The 23,946-nt window shown below is 31.9% G+C and overlaps 1 protein-coding gene across 4 annotated transcripts in view; it reads left to right on the top strand.

Annotated features, from left to right (window-relative positions):
* The window catches only part of LOC117119777 (dual specificity tyrosine-phosphorylation-regulated kinase 4-like), a 54,656-nt gene that overhangs the window by 22,765 nt on the left and 7,945 nt on the right, over positions 1–23,946 (top strand). For all 4 annotated transcript variants that reach the window (XM_033264681.1, XM_033264690.1, XM_033264697.1 and 1 more), the window contains 8 exons: positions 5,466–5,588; positions 6,415–6,596; positions 8,714–8,790; positions 9,982–10,145; positions 12,322–12,458; positions 15,766–15,906; positions 18,103–18,323; positions 20,536–20,708. In XM_033264681.1, the coding sequence (XP_033120572.1) occupies positions 5,466–5,588; positions 6,415–6,596; positions 8,714–8,790; positions 9,982–10,145; positions 12,322–12,458; positions 15,766–15,906; positions 18,103–18,323; positions 20,536–20,708 (1,218 nt within the window). The remainder of the gene's footprint in view (positions 1–5,465; positions 5,589–6,414; positions 6,597–8,713; positions 8,791–9,981; positions 10,146–12,321; positions 12,459–15,765; positions 15,907–18,102; positions 18,324–20,535; positions 20,709–23,946) is intronic.

The raw sequence follows: 23,946 nt of genomic DNA, 5'->3' as shown, positions 1-23,946 counted from the left end.
ATAGATACATGGTTGTGATAGTCATTTCCATGAAAGTAAAGAAGTGGACGCATTTTATTTTTCACATCCACCAAAGGAACCATTTTTTTTTCATTTATGTTGCCTTATTCCAATCAAATAAAATCTTGGTGGTTTTTTATTCAATGTGCAAATAACTTAGTTCCACATAGTTTAATTTCGCCAGCCACATTATTGAATGTCTGCTTCTCCCATGGTGGAATTCTTGAGGTGGGCACCATTGGCCCATGCAGTTTGTTGCCATAATAAACAGTAATCAAGTGTGGTGTAAACAGTGTATGGGAATGATGGCAACATATTTTTTATAAGAGTACTACTTTTAAAATTTATATAATAATGCAAGAACTATATTTATATTCAAATTCAAAGTAATCGTTATTGTAATTTGAAATTAAAAGAAGTAGACAAACAAAAAATACCACACAAAAATAAATTATAAATTTAATATAGAGTACATCTTCAAAATTTAAAAAGGAAAAGTGAGAAAAATTTAAAAAGAAAAGAAAAATGTTATATATAGGTAATTATTAAATATAAGATTGATATATGCTGTTCAGCAGTGGCCTGACAGGCTGATGATGATGATGATATACTGTACATTAATTTAGAAAAAGGGAAATTCACATTGAGAAAAATTATATAGAATATAGCCCTCTTATCTAAGGATATCACAGTGCTTTATACAAATATAATTATTTATGATAGTTATTTTTCAATATTATTGTGAATAAATAATTTGTTCTGGGAAGATTTGAATTGCGTGATTAATGTAGTGTTTCAGATGTCATGTGGGAGATTATTCTAGAGGAATGAGGATTATCTTCAATAATAATAAATTCACTTGCTTTTAATATTAACATGACTGTCATGCCATGTTAATGTGTCAGTCATGATGTAATGTAATAATGTCGTTTAAAAACGGGAGAATGAGGATTAATAATAAATTCACATATGTTGGTTTTTAATACTTAAATGACTGTGAGCATGATTTGGATGTTGAGGAAGATAATAATAATAATAATTTATAAAACGCCAATATAACTAAACTGAAGTAAAAATCAAAGGCGCTGTGCATTTTCAAATGTTAAAAAAGTGAGTTTTGAGTTTGGTCTTAAAAATAGCAACTGAAGGCGAGTCGGTAATATGTTTTTGGAGGGAGATCCAAAGTGTGGTAGCTGAAAATAAAATGATCTGTGGCCTTAAGATTTGGTGTTAACTCTTGGAACAATGAGCAAATTAAGGTCAGAAGAACGGAGGGAGGATAAGGAGACATTTAGGAAGCGAGTTTGAGTACTGTAGGTAAGTGGGTGTTGGAGTTGTTGTTTGTTGCTGCTACTGAGTGATATGTGTCTTGACCCCTGGTTTACTCATATTTTGAACATAAGATTTAGGCAAACCAAAGCCATTACACAAGTGAAACTGATGTAGAAGAGTAGGATTACATACTGTAATTAAGTGAATCTCTAGGAAGCTCCCATTACTGTGTACAGTATACTCATATCAAAAATTTATTGATATATACCTACAATAGGATATCTTCAAGGCCTAATTTAGAGGGGGGGAAGGGGGGAAGCAGTCCATAAAATCATCACTCACATCACCAACTAACACAATCAAAGTAGATTGTGTTAGTTCGTGAAGAAAAAAAGTGCATCAAAATAAGCGCGTATTGGTTGTCAAGCACTCTTGTATTTTTACCACACAAAAACTCTGTGCATATTTTAATGCACTTTTTTGTTTCCACAAACTAACACTGTCTAATTTCATTGTGTTAGTTTGTGATGTGAGCAACGAAATGTGGGAATAGCCTGATCCAGCATATAAAGTAAGTTTTCAGTTAGTAGTTCTCCAGCTTAATCATTACAAATAATCTTGCTTTGTATAATATTCTATGGGACATACCACAAGGGAGATTACTTTCAATACAATCCCCATTAACCACCATTAACTGTATTCATTTGCATTCCAGCAAACCCTTTAAATGTTACTCTTGTTACAAACAGCTTGTGTTCTGAGTTGCTATGCAAATATATTGTTTTCTTCAATTGTCTTGATTAGAACTTAGTATAAAAGTGGCCATATAATCAAAAGTGGCCATATAATCAACTCTGTTAGACTCGACTGCTTGGCTTTTTATTCTGTAAATCGCTCACTTAGTGAATTGTTTGCATTTGTAGTTGATTTTTATTAGTTCTCAATTGGAATTTTGAACAAGAAAATTATTTTCTTGCAAATGGAATGATGCATAAATAATACATTTTGTATTCTAAATATTAGCAGGTCAACAATTTAAAGATTTTGTACAGTTAAATTGTTTGAAAAGTCAACAAAAACTGATCTGTTCATCTTAGTCTCCTTTGGAAGTTATTAAAACTGTCTGTTTGAGTGTGTTTTAAGGATTTTTAAAACATTTTATCATAGATGCTAACAAAAAAGGTTTAAATTAAAATTCTCCACAGTGTAAAACCATGGAGGCCTATATATCCAATTAACTAAATATGAAAATTACTTAAGAATTGCATTTGAATATCAACATTAGATTTGTGACAAGGTTGTCTGCTGCTTGTCCACTGTCCAACAAAACAAAACGATCCATTAAACAAATATACTGGTGTGCCACAAAATGTAACGATCTGTTGAATATGTACACTGGACTTACAAGTGTCATCCTACTGATGATTATTTGTACTATATTAATTGTATTGATTTAACTATGTGTCATTGAATTCTCCTGTCAGTTTCATTGTCTTTTTTTCTTTAAAAAATACTAAGTCCTCTTATCTATGATGTAGTTGTTGTTCAAAGTGTCATGATAAATAATGCAACCAGTCAGCTAATCTCCTTGTTCATTCCATGTTTTGTTGCATCTTCTCTTTTATTGTTCAAACTTATAACTTATTCATAAACTTCTGAGCCAAGTAGGGGTACAGAACCATACCATGAATAAGTTATGTGATTGGCTTGTGATTGGTTGCTAAGTGAACAGATTATTATTATTTGCCTTTCAATATAAAAGCATAAAAGGATCACATCCTTTCAGTGATTCAGTTTTAGCTGATTTATACCTTGGATTGTTAAAATTAATATCAGCATATTTTTTTTAATAGAGGAAATTTATTATTTATCTGTCAAATGCCCAAGATATATTTTCTTGGTATAACTTGTATAACTTAACTGCAAACACAAATCTTATGTGCCTTTTTCATTTAAGCCCCCTTTTATGTTGAATTCTTTGCCCATTTCAATTTGTGATTTGCCAAATTTACTTTCTTTGAAGAGAATTCTAAGGAACGTAAACTTGGTTTATTTTCCTCAAACAGCACCTTTAATAATATTTGAATTGGTGCTATTTAAATCTCTAACATAAAGATTTTTCAATACTGATATCTTTATAGAGCAAACAAGATTTATTTTCAACTTATATAAGTATGGAAAATAAGAAATTTAATGATGGGTTGAGTAAAGGTCATGTTGTTTTTCGTGAGTTAAAGCAAACACATAGAATTTACTTTCTAGTTTTTCAAAGACATCTTCTTTTGTTTGAAAGAAATAAAAGAAACACATTAGAGTAAAGGTTAGGTAATTATAGCAACATGATACTAACAACGTTCCCATTGTGATGGTTCCACACTGCATGTTATGAAAACAGCGTATTAGAACTGACTTTCATCCTTAAGAATGCTTTGCGTCCTTGTGTTTTTGTCAATACTTAATGTAAACTTTGACTTGCGATATTTCGCTTGAAGGCCTCATCTTAGGTGTTGTGAGTACCTGCAACATCGATTACAGTTGCTTTGTATTGATTTGTTTCAACCTTTGAAGTTCATCCTTTATCCCTCATTGAAAACTTGTCATCTCTGTAGTCTGTGGATTAAACGGAAAAAAGGTTGAATTGAAATGAATAAAAAAAAATCAGTCTTGTAATAATCATGGAATACCTATGCCTAATGATTCTCTTTTTTTTTTGTCACAAACTGAATGTTTTCAATTTTACTAGTGAGATTTTAAGAGTCAAGTAAAGTTCACCATGTCATTAAACTTGTTCCACGTTTTTGTTTTTGTTTTTTTTTATAACTGATGTACTCTGGAACAATCTGCTGAAAATGTACATAGTGCATAAATACACACTAATACAGTAGGCCTACATTGAATTATATTTTCTTTTCATTTTGTTTTTTTGTTGGGGGGGGGGGGGAGCTGTGGGGGGGGGGTGGCTGTAGATACTTAGCTATTGTCTCCCTTGTAAGTTGTGAGAGTAAATCCGGTTGGTAGAATGATGGGATGCTTCATAAGCTAAAGAAACAAAATGAGATGCCATGCCTAGATAAAAGACTGTCAAGAAAGAACTTATAAGTCAACAATCTGTTATTTGTACAGTTATAATTCAAGTGAATTGTCAACACATAAACTGTGGATGGATATGACTCTGAGTTAAAAAGTAGAAAAAAACAAATCAATGTGAAAATGTCCAGTAGTAGACCTAGTTTTAATTTTGAGAGAGATTTCTAGTGGTATTGTACAATTAACTTACAAAAATACAAGTTGTATAGAGTATGGTTAAATATTTAGTAGAGTATTATCTATATTCTATTTCTGATAACATACTTTCTATTGAATGTTTTTAATGGCTCTTTCTAGAATGGAAGATGTAGTCTGCCAGTGCACTTATGTTTCTAGAAATTAGGGGGGAGAATAATTTTCATGTTTTAATTTTAAATTGAATAACCTATTAATAAATAATTTAATATTGATTAAGCTTAATTCATAGACAGTTTTAGCAAAGAATGCCTATAGCTGTCTTGACGCTGGCTTATTCTTTAAAAGTAAATTGTTTTTCTCAATGGTTAAAATAACATCACGCATACTGTACTTACCCCAAGCGTCTGCTTGAGAACAGTTTATTGTTACAAACAGCTTCCCCACTTAGGACTATAAGTAAGGAATATATTAAGATAATTAAATGATAAATTCAAATTTGTGAAAAGAAGCTAACAATATTATAGTTAATTAAATTAATTATTATTTATATATTCTTTTTATGACTCTTTTGAATTTGAGTCTCCCAAGTGGTCCAGTTTAATAATAGATACTGTAGTTAGAACTTAGCACTATCATGAAAAATAGTACTGTATTTAATTCAATATTATAACAATGAAAAAAATATGTATACTATAGACATGTATAACCATGGAGGAATATATAACTAACTTTAACAAACAAAGGGTATTCGATTGTGAATATTTTTCTAGCCTCACGTTACAGGTGTTTAATGGAAATTAATAGTCTCCTCTGAGAAATTAAGCAGTAACACATTTTTTTTGTAGCATTTGGGGAAAAAAAAGTTAGTTTAAATGAGGTAAAGTAATTGTACAGTCTTCATAATTTATTAAAGATTATGCTATAAAAGAGATGTTTAATGACAGCAGTTTTTTTTTTTTTTTTCTCAGAGTCAGAAAGACTGTGTTCATAGGTCGCTACAAGGTGAGACAGTCAAGTTTGGGAGTAATAAAACACAACCACTACAAATTACGAGTATGCTGACCACAAGTAAATTAACAACCAGCAATGAGGTAAAGTATTCAATATCAAAATGACAAGAAAAAACGAGGCCTTCTCTGTGAGATCTACCCACAGGGGCTATACCCCTGAGGGAAGCTAATTAGTTGACTTAAAATAAGCAAGTATTGCACTATATTCCTTGTTTCGTGGAGTAAGCATGCTTTTTTAAATATTGTATATGAACAATTTGGTGTTACCATTTGTATACCCATAGAGGTGCCTTTAGGCACTCTAATATAACATTTTTGGAGGCTTCAGTGAGGAACTTATTCTAGAGCGGCGGTTATATAAAAATAATAATGCCATGGCGTTTTCCATGCCCATTTCCATGTTACCTATCTCACATATTCCCGCAGTTCAGGCCATTTATAGGTCCTATGTCATCGTAAATATACATTTATAAAGAGATGTTGTCATATCATTGTGTTATTCATTTTAACACTATATACATTGTATTTAAAATGCTCTTTCTCAAAAGTGTTTCATTACACACATGGTAATGTATACTCTCGATTAAGTGCCACGGGGCTTATTCAGAGCAGTGCTTAGCAAAAAATACAGTACGTATAAAATGTTCACACTTCAAATGTCCAATTTAATACAAAGTAGTTTTTCTTATGGATTAATATCTATATTTTAAATCTAAGCTCAATTCTTGACAAAGAATGTGAAAACTTCTCCTCTTTCTGTTTATTTTTATTATTTATTATTCTTTTTATTATTGTATTTTTAGTATTTTATTTTCATTAGCTTTTCTTTATCTTGTTTTATATGTATTTTATAATTTTAATCTTAATATTTTAATCTTAAATTTAATCTATTTATTTTTTTTTTCAGAAGCATCAGACAACTAACTTGCCCCTAGCTTCAACAAGTACAACATTCCCACAACTCTCTCTTGGACAGAAAAACAGCAATATTGAAAGCCTACCACAACTGTCAAATACCCATGGAAATATTGTAACCAGCCAAAAACAAATAAACGATCCCCTCCGATTAACCAAGCACCATACAACTTTGTAAGTTCTCTTAATTATTTTTAGTTGTGTAAAGTAGTTTCTGTAGTTTTCTATTAATTTTTCTGATCCCAATTAGTTATTATCACTATTAATTATATTATTTAAACAGCATTACAGTGCATGTAATTAACCATATTTACCAAAATGGAAAAAAAAAATATATATATATATATTGACAAACTACAATATAATTATTCAGGGAAGACCTAGAAAAAAGAGATGAGATCATTTTTTAGTTGTAAGATTATATAGAAAATAGAAGGTTTTGCTCCAAAGGGTATGGGCTACAGATTGGAAACAATTACCAAGAATGGTAGGTGTTTAGATCTTTGTAAAGGTTGACTTGAAAAGAAACCATTGATCCTAAGGTGATGAACTGTCCGTTAGTACACCATCCATCAACCTAGATCTGTGAAGCCCTGTGCACATACACAGATTCACCTTGCATGGAAATTGCTAAGAAGAAATCTCTCATGTGCATGTCGGTCATTTTCATTGATAATTTTTACCTCACAAAATTATATACAGAAAATTGAGCTGTTTGGTTGCACACGAGGCTAAAACTATGTCAGCACTACCAAAATTGATATGACAAAAATTGTGTACTGTATGTGCACATAATATGGAGATAATATGGGCATCACAATGTCATATTACACCCAAGTAATATCAAATTTGATATTGTGGACAAAGCTTTGTAGCTGAGCTAAATTTGCTTATATTTAGCAGGTGCACAGTAAATAATGTAGAATCGATAAAAAATAAAAAGATAATTTTGCTTATTAATATTAGCCCATGGAATTGTTAGATACTAGCTGCTGTACTATAATTTAAAAGAGAGTTCCAGCAAATCAATTTTTTTTTTTTTTTTTTTTTTTTTTTTCTATTCTCAACTAGGCTCTAGGACATGCCGTGTATGTGGCAATAGGCATGTTGTTTTATCCGAAAGTATGTCTTGAACATGTGGAGACTGTGCTTTAGGACGTATGCTAGTGATATTGGTTTCCAAAAGTTATAAATTTTTTTTTCATAATTTTACAAGCATTGTTAATTAACATCAGTAGTTAATGTGTATATTGAGTATATGCTATTGTCATAGCGCCACTGCACATTGCTTTCTTACCGTGGAAATTGGCGCTATATAAATCCTTGTATCCTTGTTGATTGATTGATTGATTGATGTCAGATCTTTAAATAATGAATGATCCATAATTCAGATTAATCCCTGATGTCAAAAACAAAATTTAAAAAGGCATATTTTGATATAAACAACAAAAAATTCAGAATTCTAAACACTTATTCTAAATACATTAATTAACTTTAGTGTGACATTGAAGCATATAAAAATAGTTTAATTCCATTATACTTATAATAAGCCTACATACTTTGTCAGTTTTTGCCTAATTATTTAGGCCTACTGGTAGCTGAAAACATCAATTAGGCTTAAATTAATATTGGTTATTTTTAATTCGTACATTCTTATACATAACTTTTTCACATCTGAATTTTAAACATTTAGCTTTTTTTTAAAAATAAATCTAAAGTCATCACAGTCTTTTTTTTCCTGTTTAATTTCCTATACTGTCACTGTTTTTCTGCCTGCCAGGCTACTGCCGCACAGATGCGTAAAATTACACGTGCAAAAAAAAAATAAGATCTATCAGCATATTCATTTATTTCATTTTTTAAGACCTTTAACTGTGTTTACCAGTTTTGTAGAGTCTAAAAATAGAATGATAAGGTACTTGTAATAAGTAATTGAAATGATTAATTGGATACAAAATTTTCATAAACATTATCATTGGTTCCATTCTTCAATGGTAAGATTGGTGTGTTTGTTCATTCTCTGCTTTTTTATTTTTTTGACTTCTCAAAGCAGATGGCTAAAAATATTGAATGGATTGTTGTTAATTATGGAGTGAGTGTATAGGTTCTTCCTGACAGTATCCTGTAAATAAACAATGATAGCTAAGTAGTACGGTATAAGAGTCTTTGTCAGTAGGTTGTTTGATTGATAAATCAATTTTAAAATTTTTAATTTGAATCGAAATAATTAAATTCTACTAGTATTACATATTCTCATAAATTACTCCATTTCATTGTTTTTTTACCTCCAGTGATTTTAAGAAGGATGCAAAGTCTGACAAAGTGAAAACAGATCCTAATGGTTACTCTCTTCCTCTGTCTCCCACCGGTAAGCTTTGTCCTGATTAGCATTAATTAAAAAAACAACTATTATTGATATCTTAGTTTGCATTCTTTTCTTCATCAACATTATTCATTATAATTAACTTCCTCATCACCACCATCACTATCTTTATCATCGTAATCAGCAATATCGTCATTATTATAGTCGTAGTCATCATTATCATCATCATCATCATCAGTATTTTACATCTTTACCTCCTACGCATCATTACCACCATCATTATTCCACTTCTTTACCTCCTCTTCCTCCTTCTCCTCCTCCTATGCCTCCTTCTCCTTCTCCTCCTCCTCCTATGCCTCCATCTCCTTATCATTATTAATATTCCTCATCATTCCCACCAACATGTTCAACATCATCAGATCATCATCATTACCATTAGATCATCGATCATAGTCATCATCATCACCACTATCATCATCATTACCATCAGATCATCGATCATAGTCATCATCATCACCACTATCATCATCATTACCATCAGATCATCGATCATAGTCATCATCATTACCACTATCATCATCATTACCATCAGATCATCGATCATAGTCATCATCATCACCACTATCATCATCATTACCATCAGATCATCGATCATAGTCATCATCATCACCACTATCATCATGTGTCCTCTTAACTTCGTACAGCCTCCTCATCAGTAACATCATCATCCCTTAACATCAGTACCATTAACATCATCATTAACAATGTCATCATTGAATCTAAAGGAATGGCCGAGCAGTTAAGGCAGGGGCGCCACAACGTACAGATATACTATCGGCGCTGGTTCGAACGGAACGCTCTCCTATGGTTCTAGTGGTGGAATAAGTCTTCTCGGATTGGACTGTAAACCGTAGGCCCAGTGTACATAATTCGGTTCATGTTCACTTTAAAGTACCCAGTACATCTTTTGAGACGAGTAGGATGTTACCTCGGTGTACTGTTCCATTCAGCCCCTGCTGTGGACAGATAAGAGTAGCGGGTACTGGTTTACTAGGTAGCTCAGTCACGAAGAGACCCTTAGAGGAGAAGCAAGTTACTGTACGAGCCATCGATGTAAAGCGCTTTATAAATTTATCTGAATACATCACATCATCAGTACCAAATTATCCTTATCATCTTTCTTAGCTCAAACTCATTTTACAACTTTTTATATATTATTTCTAACCATATTCCTAGAGTGTCTAGCACGATACAGGGATAAGCTGACAGCATTTGAGCAGGCTGAGTTACAAGACTATCATGAAGTATGGTTCCTAGGCTTAGATGCTAAGAAAGTAGAGGGTATCCAGGGTGCTTCCAACAACAATGGTTATGATGATGAGAATGGATCATATATAAAGGTAAAACATCTTTCATGCATATAATGTGATAAAAGTACAAGAAAAAAAACCCTGTTTTTTATGTTGAATCAGCTGTTTCCCAAATATGGGATGATAATGATGTTAGCTGTATCAATATTTGCCCAGCAACAGGAAATTTTATGCATTTACTTGTGGAATCATCAATCCATACAACATTTTGATATATTGAATTGCCCCTGCTTGCCCTTTATCATCGCTTATCTGATCGCTCAAATGATTCCAAAGGTCAAGGGAACATCTTCAAAGAAGAATGTTACGGAAACAAAAAAGGAAGACAAATATCAATAATTGAGACATTAAACAATTATAGAAAAATTTAAAGAAAAACTCACATATGACACTTTTAATTACATTAGACAAAGATTAGAAATTTCTCAGCAACCCACGCTAACATGTAACTAAAAAGGGCAGCAAGTGTTCAAAAAGTGAAACTATTGGTACAAGACATGAAGAAAATGGGAATTTCTTGCAAGAGGGTTTTCCAGGGCAGCTCAGACAGAGAAATACACAGATGCAGAAAAGTCAACAAAAATGTGGCAAACATAACAGAATCTTATACTTTTTTAGCAAATTTTCTTCTCTATAGGCACATTGTAATTTTGTGTGCTTCTCTAGCTGTGGTTAAATGTCAGGGTTGGAATCCCACTATCCTATCCATTTCAATTGTCCTTGCGCACTCACATTGAATGTATTGCTGCATCGTCATTTTTGAATATTCTCCCCCTCCCAATAATGATCCCAATGACCAGGGCAGGGGCATATCCAGAGATGTCCTAAAGTGGGCCAATCGAGAAAAAAACATCACCCTGGGCATGCCCCCAGCGCAAAATGTTTGTTTTTTAAGCTAAAAAATAACCTCTGAGGCATTTTGGGTATGATCAATTATTTCTTTTTCTTTCTTTCTTTTTCCTTTTTTTTGAAACTTTCCAGACCCCTCTAAATCCATCCCTGATGGGTAATAATTTTTTTGGTGGGGGGAGGGTGGGGTGGAATGGTGAAGAGAAAAATATGGGATAAATTCATGTACAGTAACAAATTTTTGATAAATTAATGTAAATAGACGAATCCCATGGGCCCAACCCTGCTTAATTTCTCATTAGATCCGAGCACATAAATAACTAAGCAACAAAGATGAACAGAAAATATGTCAATCATTTTCGATTGCAGGATTCTGTAGATTTTCATTTCAAGACTTGTTATATCCATAAATGCTAATTTCTGAGCTCTATTATTCAGCTTTGTAAAGGAGGAAACACTACATGAACCAGACATAGGACTTTACATTGTGACAAATGGAGTTTAATTAGGGACTGATCCACCTGGCTCGCAGTAGAGCTTTAGCTTGGTGGTTAAGATGATTGTTTTCCAGTCCCTGGGTTCAATCACTGTCACTGCAAGATTTTTTTTTTTCATGACTGAAAATATTTCCACTCCCTAAGCCTCATAAAGAGCATTTTCAACCGGTGAGTGTACTTGCTGTTAGATGTGCAAAAAAATGTTTAAAGTAAAATTGAAAGAAAAAGGGAAAAAAATTCTTTCACAATTATTTACTATACTGGCATTGCTCTTTTTATTCATATTGTAATCAGGCCTTAATTTGGTATTTTATAGATTGTACTCTTACATGTCACTTACATGTCAGTATACAGTTTCTAATATATTGTCATATATCATCAATAGTGTAAATAGTGTCGAGTCTCAATTGTATTGTCATTGGCAATAGTGCCCAGGCAATAGTGTATATGGTTTTTTTTTATGAGGATAAAAGTAAATGTGCATTTTTTATGTAATTTGATATTTTTCATCCCGAGGCGTTTCCCTTAGTTTGGAACTTGAGTCTGTGGATCCCTTCCTTTTTCATATGTTTACTTGTGCTTGATATTCTGTTTTGTGATGTTTTTGATGAGACACAATAAAATGGTTAAAAAAAACATGAAAAAATGAATAAGTGGGTAATAAACCTATAAATAACAGGATGGACTACAAATTAATTAGCTTTCTGCACTACTAATTATGCATATACCAAAACATGTTGCCTAACCTATACAAAAGGCCTGCTTAAGTGCAATAATATGATAATAATATTTAATGTATTTTAAATTACAAGTTAAAATATTTTATTTGTATATTGATTTTTTTTTTATCATTTCAACAGGTACTACATGATCACCTGGTATATAGGTATGAAGTTCTTGAGGTGATTGGTAAAGGGTCATTTGGCCAAGTGGTAAAGGCTTTAGACTACAAAACTGGCCAAGTCATAGCTGTCAAGATAATACGCAACAAGAAGAGGTTAGTTTCTAAATGGTTTTTTTTTTATCTTCTATCATTGTTAAAACAGGTTCATAATTTTAAATTCTGGATAATCGCATGGCGCAACATTTGCGGGATGTTTCTGAATTGCTGCTCCTGTCCAAATCAAATCAAATAATGAAAATTAATTAGGATCTTAAATCCATTTTTTTTTTCTTTTTTTCTTTTTTTTTTGCCAGTGGTTGTAAAGTTTTTGGTGCTATTTTATACGTGGTAGTTTGATATCAAAGGTGTTATGTGTTGTGTATATTTTGGTAAATTTTCAGTTGGTCTTGCATTATTTGAGAATTTGGCTGTTGTTGTTCAGTGGAGGCTTGGTAACAGTGCTTAGTTTGCCTTTATATTTTTTGGTGGTGCTGTATGTCATAATATTACTTATACGTGGTAGTTTGATATCAAAGGTGTTATGTGTTGTGTATATTTTGGTAAATTTTCAGTTGGTCTTGCATTATTTGAGAATTTGGCTGTTGTTGTTCAGTGGAAGCTTGGTAACAGTGCTTAGTTTGCCTTTATATTTTTTGGTGGTGCTGTATGTCATAATATTATTTTATTTAATATTTTTTGAGAAATGGATCTTGAGATAAGACCAGAAAATTTTTGTTGGCTATGAATGTTGGTATTTGTAAGTCAGGGTCAGTCAACCAGCAATTTACTTTTTACTAGGCTACTATTTATACTAATTCATTGGTTCGTACTCAGACTCATCCCACACATTATATTTGGTGGAATGTTAACAACAGGGCTAAATCCTATGGATAATGTAACTCATTTATCATTTAATGTTTGAAAAGAGGCCTTTTACTCAATAAAAAACATTCTTGGGCTCCTTTGTAAAAAAAAAATTAAATATAAAAAAAAAAGCCTGGAGTAGATTTTTTTTTGGTTTTGGGTAAGTTGGACTTGGACAACACAATTTTTTTAGCCTGATGATGGGACAGGCCATAATATAATGCAAATTTGAGGTGTGGTCTTACGAGTTTGAAGCAGGATTTTTGTTTGTTAACAATATAATCTTCTACTGTGGAAGTTTCTGTGGATAAAACCTAACATTTTGTTGCTTTTATTGGTAATCTTGTTGATGTGGCTGACACATGAAAGATCTGATAAGTGTTCAATGCAGAGGTAAGGGCGATGTTGTATTATTGATTTTTACCATGCATGTTGTCGTACAGTATTAGTTTCTTGTTTAATATACATGGTATGCATTTCAAAATATTGAACTTCATATGCCAAGTTTCCACCCACATGCCTGCTTGTTGTATTGGTGGGTGATGAAGTTGTTAATGGAAAATAATCAGATATTTGATTTCAATTATATTTGCTTGTCAATGTCAGTACAAGATAATGCAGAACTCTTCCTTGAGGCACATTAGATCTTACAAATCTGCTATACAAATACACAGCCATTTACCATTACCATTACATATGCCATGTTTCAAGACTCACTATCTCAAACTACTGTAGCCTTTGAGTTCTGATCATTAATGCCACATTTCTTGAGCTTCAGAGAAAAATTTAAAGTCGTACAGTGTCAAAGTCTAATTAAAATCTAATTATTACTCAACATAACTTTGACGCAAGACCGGAATAGCTTCTTACGCAGTATCAATTGTTTCTGGTGGTGGTGTTAATAAGTTGGTAATGTAATTTCTGTGTGCTGTTTTCAGGGTTCTCTATTTTTTGCTTCTAAGATTGTAATTAATTTTCAGTCATTTTTATTGTCTTTTTTACATTGTTACTTAATTGTTTTCATCTTGTCTATTGCAATGCTGTTAAGCTAGTAGATTATGTTTGCCTCACACAGTTTTTTTGTATGTAATTCCAATAAAAATATTTCAATTCATTTTAAAGACATTTATTCAACCAATGTGAAGTAGGTTAAAGATTTTCCACACAAATAAAATAAACGAGCGGTATTGGATAAAGACAACTTGATTTCTTGCTTCTAACAATGTATCCATTCGTAGAAGTCTTATGAATATAAGCCTATCCAAGTGAACATGAAAGGGTCGGGGACCAGGACATACCTTCGACTTTAAATTGACAAAGTTAGAAAAATATTAAAAACAGACACAATGTGTACATAAATAAGCCTTAAAACATAAAAAAAGTAAAATAAGCTTAATAAATGTATGGTGTTTAGTAATCTGTTATTTATGAATAAAAGTAACGTAAAATATAATGAATAAAGGAAGAATAGGAAAGAAACTCGGAGCTGCTGAAATATTTACAGAAAATAAAGGATAATAATTATTTTGTCATTATTGCTTCATGTTTTTGCAGCAATTTTGGACACTTATCATCAGAAGTCAAGGGGTCAAGCCTACACGTTTCATAATTCAACATCAGAAATCTAGACCTTACATGATTTCCAAGATTTCTTTATATGAAGAGGGTATAGTTTATGATAGACAACATTATTGAGGGATATTTTTGTCAGTTTTGATTAATCTATTTAAAAGTCTTATTGATTGCACTATGGCATAAGATGTTCAGCATTTCTGATGAAGATGAGATATTTCAATTTTTGAGACCTTTTAAATTTTCATTTTTGAAAATGTACATATTTCTTGGTATATTTTGTCATATGTAATTTATTTATTTATTTTTTATTTAATCTTTCTTTATACTGTAGGCACTTTCAGTAGTATATTACTGGTTTTCAAAGTGGTATAGTGACGAGAAACATATATATGCAGTAGTAATAAACAATAAATAAGATTTTAAAAAAAAAATAAATAAATATATAAGTAAATAAAATTAAAAAAACAAGATTCAGGTTTGATGTGTACTTTAGATTTTGGTCCAAGTTGTATTAAGTTTGATTTTCTCAATGGTTTCGAAAGAATGAGTCGGTGCTACCAAAAACTCTTAGATTTTTGTGTTTTTTTGTTTGTTATGTAGACTTTGGATCACAAATAGCAATTTAATCGCAGTTTTATAGTTAACATAATTTGCAATGCTTTTCAAAACACAAAACATATTTATATTATGCCCAACATAATCTTAATTAGAGAGTTGAGTTTGTTTGGATGTGGTTGGATTTATTCGGTGTAAACACCAAGGATAAAGATCCTGTAACATGACAGGAATAGTGGGTTGAAATTAAAGCATCTTTATTCTAAGCTATATTATTACATATTTTATTGTTATAGCTGTTCCCATTCAATGCTATAGTACCAAACATTGTGATTATGAATGTAGTGCAGCAAAATTAATTAGCACCAATGATTATGTAGCACCAATGAATGAAAGCAAAAGTGGCATGTATATTCCTGTATTATAGGTTTCATCATCAAGCTCTGATTGAAGTAAAAATTCTTGATGCACTAAGAAGAAAAGACAAAGACAACTCACACAATGTTATCCACATGTCGGATTATTTCTACTTTAGGAACCACCTGTGTATAACCTTCGAACTATTGGGGTGAGTAATTCTTTTCTCCCTTTCATTTACTTTTTCATTTTGTTGATTCTCGTTTCCCTCCTAAATTTTCGAACTGGGGCTCTTACCCCTAAAAGTTGACTTGTAATTAGAGATGTGTTTGTGCCTCGTTGGAAATTTGGCTCTACTTATCACACGATCTTTCTAAACAAGTAACTTAATATATTTTATAGAATTTTTAAAGGTTTTACTGATTATAATACTGATGGCATATCTTCAAGACTAGTTAAATTTACATCACAGCATACACATTTAATTCCTTGCATGCAGTGATTGTCTTCAGATGCAAGTCTTAAATTAGACACACAAGGGGTAACACATGTGCCAGTCACTTCCCATCTGTAGGTTAATTGATGGTTTATTGTTGAAATATATTCAGTATGACTGCTGATCATGTTTAACTTTGGACACCTGTTTATATTTTGACACATTAAAAGTCATACAAATGCACAAAATCGAGTTTGACAAATGTTACCATTAATATGTACAATAATAATTACAAATATTTCAAATCACTACTAAATGAGATGCCATCATCAATTAATTTATTAATGTAAATTAATCGTTTTTAACAATATTGAGGCCTTTATCATCTCCCTTAAAAAACGTCCTCATTTACTTAATGTAGGACGTTTATTTTGACATTTCTTACAAAAGCTACTATGGTGACAACAATTTCCAGATGTTATATTGATGAAAAACATTTGAAGTTGTTTGTTGAAAGCATTAGCTGTTCGGAGCTTGACATGCATTGATTTGTGCGTGTCAGAAATACATTGTTAAATGAACACGGCCGTCAATACACGTCTCAGAAGCTCTCTGATTTACAACAATTAAATGTGTTTAAAAAAATCAAATCAATTCCGGTTAATTTGTCCTAGCAAGTTAGGTAGACTCACATCTAGTGATTTGTCACGTAGTTTAATTTAATGTATTATGTGTTTGTGAGTGTGCTAAGTTTAATGAATAATAATATGTGTTTGTCACCTGATTTCCCACAAAAAACAATACCAATGGCCTTAATTATGGAAAAAACACTCATATTTTGGTCATAGCTATTTAAATATAGGCCTACATTTTATTGAACTAGACCAAGTAGACCTAACTAATGGCTAAAGTTATGAAATTTGATCTACCATTTTATACTATAGAGCATGGCTCATGTAATTGGTCTCCACACCGCTCTTGAATATGTATTATTTATCTTACATTTGGTGAAATAAATACTTAATTATTTAGTAGGTAGCAGATAAAGTGTCTTGCCTATTAGGATAAGCAGTGTGACTGGCGTCGGTCTCAAACTTAAAATTTCTTTATTCAATGCCCAAAGCCTTATCACTTTAAATAATCACAGATTGGAAATTTGAGGATGTTAATAACATTTTTAACAGGCATAAATGGATGATTACAGGCTCACAAAAATTACAAACAGTTAAGAAGGTTGTAGATTCTTGAATGGCCACATGATTTTAATAGATATGCTCATTCATTTAGAATGCATAACAAGCAGAGCATTATAGATAGTAGCTTTGATTTGTATAACCATAACACCTGTTAGCAGCATTTCCAGGTGTGTTCATATACAATATACATTTTGTAAGCATCAGTTCAGTTTTGTTAACTATAATTTTTTTGGAATAATTGATAATTATCCTTGAATAAATCATGAATATCTAGTAAATTTGTATTAATGAATTATGCACACAAGAAAAATTGTAATGACAAAACCTAAAATAAGTTCAAGGCAGTTATAAATCAGGGAGAAACATTAACATGAGATGAGCCAATTTTTGTTAAGGTTCCTATTAGATAACTAACATTTTTAAAATTTGTAGGATATATAGACCTTGTTATGCAAAAACAAAATCACAACCTTTCACTTTCGTTTTTTTCTGCTGTCCCCATTCTTTGTTGATTTATGTTGTTTTACATAAATAGTATTTTGTTTTAAAATCAAAACTTAACTTGCAACAAAGTTATTATTTCAAGTAAAGTTTTCTCCCCCTTCAGTTATCCCCAATTTTGTCTTTGGGATACTCTATTTAGATCAGATTTTATTTTCTCTATGTTACCAGCATAACCACTTGATCTGAAAAGCTGGCGGCCATTTAAAAAACACAAGAAACTAATTATTAGTTGATTTGGCTTGACAATTTTTATCTTTTGTTTCCCTTTTAGAATGAATCTTTATGAATTGATTAAAAAGAACAACTTTCAAGGTTTTAGTATCGCATTGATAAGAAGATTTGCAACAGCGTTGTTACAATGCTTGAGAATGCTGCAGCGAGAACGTATTATTCACTGCGACCTTAAGCCTGAGAATATACTCTTAAGACAGAAAGGTCAGAGTTCAATTAAGGTTATTGATTTTGGTTCAAGTTGTTACGAGCATCAAAGAGGTAAGTCAACAAATAATTTTTTTCTAATTAAAATAATTATTTTTCAATGAAAAGCCTCGCGTGTTGAGTTATATCAGCATTGTGGCGATAATATCGCTAGATTTACATTACAGACATCGGAACGTAATCATTATTACACACGTCAAAGAGGTGTGGTAACAAACATCAAAACATGATCATTATTACGCATGTCAAAGAGGTGTGCCAACAAAAAGAATTATATTGTATACGTAGTTTAGAATGTATTAATTGCATAGAAAAACCCACCATTGATAGAATGGATGCTATTATTAGTTTGAGATATTATGCATATTAATCGTTATTGACCAGACTTCCATAAGACATTAATTAACGTCTTACTTTGGTCTATGCATCGTGTTGGTAAATACCGTGTATCGTAAATATTTCATGAATATTAATGTTGAGAAACAAATCCTGACATTTTGAGAAGTCTGAGAAAGTCAAGACTTTTCCTGTATAATTTTTTATTTTTTATTTAACTTAATGTTAATTAATAACTTTTACAATAGTAATATTGATTTTTTTATAGCCCCATTCCCGGCAAGATTTTAGTTGTTAAGAAAAACTGATTTTTATATATGTTATAAAGATTTATAATTGTAATGTGAAATTCCTAATTTAACTGAATTTAGACATTCCTAAACATGAAAAAAATGTAAAATAAGACTGAAATTTGATTTTTTTTGTGTTCCACACAAAAAATAAATACGGATGGATTTTTCGTGTTTGATTTTGCGATAGGTCTGCGAAGAAATATAGTAGGCGCTGAAAACATTAGCCTATCCAACACTGCTAGGCTAGGCCTAGCCTTACCTTGATTTAGGTTCTGTTATCACACCTAAAAACGGCCAAAATGATATTTTCCGTTGCTATTATTGACACTTGTGAAATATAATATTTCATAGGAATTATTTCAAATCTGTTAAAAAAAATTATTCTGACCGAGATTTTGACAATAATTAAACAAACATATCTCAGGCCTACTCAATCGATCGCAGTGTGCGAGATGCGAAGTACAAAAACCAATTTCATTAGAGAGGGCGCACACTTTATTGACAGTATAAATTATACATAAAAGCGAGAGCATTCCAGCGGATGCGATCACTAACCTCTGAATTTGCCTAGTAACAAAGAATTTGAGAAAATGGTAATTGCCTATGAGAAATAGTCTGTATTTCTCATTTTTTTATTCTTTTGCGTAAAACTAAAATTTATGCAAATATTTTTCCATTGTTTATAATAAATAGAGTAATGTATATGAATTTTTCTAATCAAAATTCTTTTTAGTGAAATTTTGCCAGCAATGGGGCTTTAATCATTTTCATTATCATCATCTGCATTGTCATCATCATGTTACAGGTATATCCAATTGAAAGTGGGTGCTCAGCGCTGTCATTGTTGGGGACCTTCTTTGGGTCCTCCGAGTGCAAATCACTTCCATTTTCAGTGATGCAAAGAATTTACAATAGAATAATACGATGAAAATAAAATACGGTATATCCTATCATTCCAATATTTACATTTAGCAGATGATACATGAGATTCCCCCACAATACTGTAGGTCCGTACCCCAGCTAAGGCATCTGAAGAGGGATAATATTCACTGTAAATGGATAGGTCTATACTCATAAAGAATTGAATGGGAGGCGGATTCGTGGGGTTGTTAAATGATAATGAATTTTTCTTATTTGTCTTTTTTTAATTCGGAATTTTGACTTGGCCCCTGGGAACACATGGTAACCACAGTGTAGTACCAGTATCCACATGTATACACTATGCCTTATACTGCTTAAGTCCCATGTGAGGCTTGTTACCGTATGTATACACTATGCCTTATACTGCTTAAGTCCCATGTGAGGCTTGTTACCGTATGTATACACTATGCCTTATACTGCTTAAGTCCCATGTGAGGCTTGTTACCGTATTCCAAGAGTCAAACGATCAGACTCCTATTAAAACCAGTGGGTTGCACTGATTGAACTGCAAGGACCAGGAATCTCGGCCAAAATCCCAGCTAGAGTATATGTATGTATTTTATAAACTGTCATGTACTATATGGTGCCAATATTCTCTCAGTAATAAAAATGGTACTTTAAGTTGATTAACTTTCCCATGAAAATCCAGCAAGTTGGCAACAGTGTGTATATTTTGATTTAAAATAAAAACAAAATATGCATGTCCTACATTTCAGTGTACACCTACATCCAGTCTAGATTTTACCGGTCTCCAGAGGTGATTCTCGGCTTGACGTATGGTTTACCCATTGATATGTGGAGCCTTGGGTGTATTTTGGCTGAGCTGTATACTGGATACCCTCTGTTCCCAGGTGAAAATGAAGTTGAACAGTTGGCTTGTATTATGGAGGTAGGAGCTATTTTTATTTAAAATTTGACATTTTTAGACTTCCTGAAATAATAATTAAATTGTTTTTATAAATTAAGTGTTTTGTGTATGATTGTAAATTTAAATAAATAGGGCCTAGTTTTGTTTTGTTTATTAATTCGTAACAGTTTTTATTTGTAATCTGTAATTAAAATGTTAATAATGACTAAGAGTTATGCTTTATTTATTATTATAATAGTTAATATACTAGTATTTTTATTACTATCCTATACTATTGATCAAATTGGGGAAAAAATAGACGTTAAACTGACCTCCCAGTGAAATGGCAATATCATAATTAATGATGTTAATTAATTGGGCTAATATATCTAATACATGATAATTAATAATAAGCTATTTTTAAGGGTCTTTTTTATGATATACGCTGTGAATACTTCGCTGCGAAAAGGCATGTGGATTACCACTGGAAAACAAATAGGTCCTAAGCTAGAAGAAGTTTGTTATTGGGAAGCTGGTTCCAATAAAAAAGTATACATCATTAGCCTGACTTGCTGTAGATGTACTTTTTGATAAGTGTGAAAAAAAACAAAAAACAAAAAAAAACAAATACCAGTTGAAGAAATACAGATGCTCAATCTATTTTTTTAAATAAATAAATACTAAGCCTATAATATGATACTATATTGTATAGAATCTAAAACACCCACTGGGTGAAAGAGTCTCGTGAATAAAATAAAGATTATTATCATTTATCGTAAGCACATCGACCAGTTGATGATGATATGGTATTGAAATTAAATATAAAAAATAGTTTAGCTAACTGTTTAACAACAAGAAGTGGTAACATTAATAATTTTGAGACTCATTTTCTTTGTGACTCATTTGTCTGCTGTGAACAGACGACATTTCATTTATTTTGCCAATTTAAAAAAAAAACATACAAAAGGGCAAAAAAGATAAAGACAAATCTCTTGATGGTGGCAGGATAAACAAAAAGCAAACTTAATTGCTGTAGACAGTTTTTTCCTCCGACAACGGAATAATAGCAACATTCAAAACATTAAATATAAATATATAATAAATATATAAAAATGTATTATAAAATATAAAAGCAAGGAAAATACAAAGGGGAAAAATCGAAATCACATCAAAAAGAAAAGAAAAAATTGCAACAAACTAGACAGTTAGCTGGTACTGGTTTACCGGGTAGCTAATTAATTAATCAATCAATCAATCAATCTTTCTTTATTGCAACTTCAAGTTGAATTTACATATTCTTCAATAGTATAAAATATATTAAACAAAAAGGAACCATACAAACATCTTGAATAAAACTCCTAAGATAAATACAAGATACAGCGGAGAAAAGAACCATTATAACAAATGTAAGTTAATTACTAAATTAATTGTAAAACTATAATTAGAAATAACTACCATATAACCATCACTCATTTTAAGTTAATTATTTAATTTATTGCACAATTATGACTAAAATAGAAAAAAAAAACACAAAGAAGAAATAGTCAGACATTATGGATCAATTACAAAAATTAAAAACAAAATACAAGAGTAAAAAGACACTTACAACTATTAATTAGTTAAATTAAGTTAATTATTAATAATTTAAGGTAAAACAAAACTTAACACAGTAAAAGGTTCAGCAATACATGTTTAAAATATTAAGATAAAAGGAAATTTATCATCTACCAGGCCCAGCTGTAGTGAAACTAACAGGAATCTACCTGGGGCCTTCTATGGGGAGGTCAATGCTAGGGCCCATCGGACCTCCAGTGATGACCGCTGTGATGGTATACAAGGACCACCGACTGGATCACCATTCATAAGATAATCCATGATCTATAATTAATTGTTTAGATCTATTGGTATGTATGTGTGGTATGGAAAATTCTTTATTGTATCTAAGGTTGTATTTGTGTTCTATTGGTGGTGGGAGAAGGTGGTTCAGTCGGTGCTCATTGGATTTAAGTTTAGAAAAATACCTCCTACTCATCTCCAGCAGTCTGTCCTGAAGGCTAGGCAGGTCCAGAGCGATTTGTGTGTCTCCATAGGAGACTCCCGGTAATATGCAGCCCAGAGCTCGTTTTTGTATTTTTTCGAGAGCATCTTTTTGAATCTAAGTTAAACCAGTATACCAGAGAGGGCAGGCATACTCAACTACAGATCTTATGATAGCACAAAAGAAATATCTTAGGGCATGTAATTCTAACCCAGCCCTACTGAGTTGCTTTAAGAAGTAATTTCTTGTATTACATTTCTTACAAATGTATTCAATATGACTTTGCCATGATAAATTATCTTTGATAATGACACCCAGAAGTTTGGTTTGGTTAACCTTTTCAATTTCAACTTTGTTGATAATAAGAGCTGGAAGTTTACTTTTAAAACGTTTGCAGCTTAACAACATTTCTACTGTTTTCTTTTCATTAATAACCATGCTATTAATGCAAGACCATTTATATGTCATTACACGCAATTTGCATATTGCTGCAATTACGAGAGGAAATAGTTTCGGAAACTGTTGTGTCATCCATACATTTGACTAAAGGCAATTTTGTCTTAACTTCTTAAGACTGTTTATGAATATCAAAAACAGAACTGGTCCTAGCCAAAACCCTTGTGGGATGCCGCCGTTGGGAGATAGCCAGGATGATAGGTGCTTCCCTATTCTAACTTGATGTAGATGATTGCTTAAAAATGATTTCATCCAGTTTACAACAATTTCATTAACATTTAGATCTCTAAGTTTCTGTATTGTAAGGTTATTATCAATCAGGTCAAATCTAATAGAAGCACCCTGACCTCCTTTCCTTTGTCAGTGTCATTAAACCACTGGATCATAGTAGTTATAAGTGCATCAACAGTAGATAGACCTTTACAACAGCCAAATTGATTGGGATCGATCTGGTCTTCTACGCAATTTAATAATAATTTCCCAATTAAACTTTCAACAATCTTGCCACATAGTGAGGTAAGTGATATAGGCCTTAAATCTGTTTCTACACATGTAGGGGGGATTTTTTTGGGGATGGGTATAAAGACTGCACTTCTCCAAGCAGATGGAACATAGCCTTCTCTTAAAGATGAGTTGGCTATGGCACATAAATGGGTGGGGGGGAGATAATCTCTAAAACATGAAGCGACCCTTAAGGGAGAAGCAAGGTATTGTACAAGCTAGTCCACACTTGGAAGCTTCGGTATAAAGCACTATCTAACTACATAACAGCACACCCACTTCCAC

Source organism: Anneissia japonica, unplaced genomic scaffold (assembly GCF_011630105.1).
Source record: "Anneissia japonica isolate Jap-2015-1 unplaced genomic scaffold, ASM1163010v1 scaffold287752_len1182401_cov188, whole genome shotgun sequence".
NCBI lineage: Eukaryota > Metazoa > Echinodermata > Crinoidea > Comatulida > Comatulidae > Anneissia > Anneissia japonica.
The sequence above is the reverse complement of the archived record's forward strand: the minus strand, read 5'-3'. Positions and strand labels throughout refer to the sequence as shown.